Below are 2,522 nucleotides of genomic sequence, written 5' to 3' on the forward strand. Positions count from 1 at the left end.
TCATATTTTGATCGTTTTGTCTTTGATCCAAAAAAAATAAAGGAAGAATTTTAAGACTCCTTTATTATATTAACCGTAAATATAAATAGATGAGTCATAGCGGCATGCTTTTAGCAATACTATTTTACATCTATATAATTTTTTATGGACATGTCTCTCACGAGCCATGCCTACAAAATAAACTACTAACACACATAATTTGATGTAAAAACATCCAAAATGAACTACTAATACATATCTAATTAATAGTTAATAACATGTCTTTGTAACCAAACTTCTACTAACAACATTTTAGTCTTGGCTTGTGAAGTTGCTATTTCAAAAGTCTATCAACTGGTGCTCTCTTTGTATATCAGCAACAAGTTTAGATAGAGGTTTCCCATTTCAGCTTCCTCACCATATCTTCAGCTTGCTCACCATATCTTCAGCTTGCTCACCATATCTTCAGCTTCAATATAGTTTGGAGATACATCAGATTCTCGGTTTATTAGAGGAAACTTTACTTCGACATCATTTCTGCAGCCAGAGAATTTTCATTAATGACATGTCGAAAAAGAAACATAAGTTAACTCTCTAATCAAGACCGTTTTTAAGGGTATGCAAAGAGAACTACAACAAAGGGTTTCAAATATTTCACGATTAAATTGTGGCTAAATAGGATCTCATAATAGATTTTCATGGTTAAATCATAACTAAATAAGGCTTATAGATGTTTTGTCATGGTTGAACTTTAGCAAATTATAATCAATACAAAGCTTCTAAAACTTTTAAGATGACTCTTTCTGCCTCTAATTATAGTAAGAGAAGAAGAAACAATAAAAAAATAAGATTAATTTGAAACTGACCTGCTACCACAAGCAAAAATACCACATTTCTTAATCATTCCACCATCTAATGACAATGCTCCATCACTAATGCATGGAAGAGCAAGCAACATTTCTTTCCGGGTTTCATATATTTGTAGGCGGGAAAAGAGCCTATAAAACAACGTCTCTCTAAGACCGTGCCCACTTGCAGTAAGAAAAGACAATCTATTTAAATCCAAATGGACCATGTTCACTGCAAAATCAAGAAACCCAGGAGGGCATTCCCCATTTGGCAATTTCGGCTTTGGAATAGCCAACTTCTTTTGTGGATCTTCGTCAATAAAACCTCCAACAAATGGTCTGAAATAAAACAAGTATACTTATAAAGCGAGTTTTCCACGTCTTAAAGATAGTGATATACAACAAGACCATGCACAGAGCTGCATGAATTAGTCCTAAATATGGTCTCGGTGAATATCTCTTTCTACATGAATCAATTGTGTGAAAAAAATGCATACGAACGAGCGCATAAATATAACCTACCTTAAATATTCAAGACATATGACAGCAAATCGGCCATTTATTGTTTTGCCAGTTGAAGATCCAATTCCATGCAAACCACGATTACAGTTTATTGTCCCTTCTGGGTCATACTTCTCTATTGCTTTAACTCCTTCATTAGTACTACAGACAATTGCAAGCATCATCTCCAAACCCACATACTCAGAAAGAATTCTGTTTTACACAAAATTGTATTTTTTCAAAAAACTAAGTAATTATAAAAAGTATCTTATTTATACATTACTTTGCTAGCTGCATTTGGATGCTACTTGAAACTGTCATGCAACAGTGTGTAGCACTGCTAAGGAACTGATGCACTCCTATTAACCACAACAGATATTTTCTGGTGAAAGAAAAAGAATGATATTTACCTGCTAAGATTATCATTCTCAACCTTTGCAAGGGTGGCCACAACACCAAGAGCTGCAGAGTTCTCTTTCTTTAATATCTGTTCCATAGTTTTGTCTTCGGTACGAAATGCACCATTCTCATTTTGTGATGTAACCATATTATACCTTCCAAGACTCACTAAAACAAAACATCATCAGCCAAAAAAAATTGTATATCAAAAACTTCTTAATGTACAAGAAAATTCATAAAATTAAGTGAACTAAATTAGGGTTTATTTGTTATAATTAATTACAACATTTATTACTTCATCTTAAATTCTACTCATACTCTAATAAATCCACAGAGAACAAAACTAGTATTAATATGAATGGATTTTAGAACAAACCTTGTACGTCAAGTTCAGATTCAGTCGAGTGAATCAATAGGGAATTAAGGAGCTCAATATTTTCTTCATGCTGTTTCATCTGATTTTGATTCAATTGAAAAAACAACAAGTTCCAAGATTAATAAAAAGGACAAAAACAATGACGTGGAACAAAAGTAGAGATACGTTACAATAATTTAGTTCCATTGGAATTGAAACCATGAAGAAAGTAACAACATGCAATAACAATTCAACCAATTATTCTAGGTTATGTAAAAAAGTATCTATTTTTTCCGGAAAATATAAAGGTGACAATTTTATATGAATGAAATTATATAAAAAATAAGAAATGAAAATAGTTGTGAAGTTGAAAAGAAGACGAAAGAGAGGCAACTACAAACCTGGATGTTGGTGTCGGAATCGGTGTTGAGTTGAGACAT

At 32.5% G+C, this 2,522-nt stretch overlaps 1 protein-coding gene across 1 annotated transcript; it reads right to left on the bottom strand.

The window, feature by feature from the left end:
• Window positions 1–413: 413 nt before the first annotated feature.
• On the bottom strand, window positions 414–2,522 carry LOC131615111 (protein DEFECTIVE IN MERISTEM SILENCING 3-like). Its single transcript, XM_058886614.1, has 6 exons — window positions 2,484–2,522; window positions 2,104–2,182; window positions 1,739–1,895; window positions 1,350–1,541; window positions 846–1,166; window positions 414–516 (listed from the first exon to the last, which is right to left on the bottom strand). Exons 1-6 carry the CDS (start codon window positions 2,520–2,522, stop codon window positions 414–416), a joined length of 891 nt encoding a protein of 296 aa, XP_058742597.1.

This window comes from Vicia villosa, linkage group LG6 (assembly GCF_029867415.1).
Source record: "Vicia villosa cultivar HV-30 ecotype Madison, WI linkage group LG6, Vvil1.0, whole genome shotgun sequence".
In the NCBI taxonomy this organism is placed as follows: Eukaryota; Viridiplantae; Streptophyta; class Magnoliopsida; order Fabales; family Fabaceae; genus Vicia; species Vicia villosa.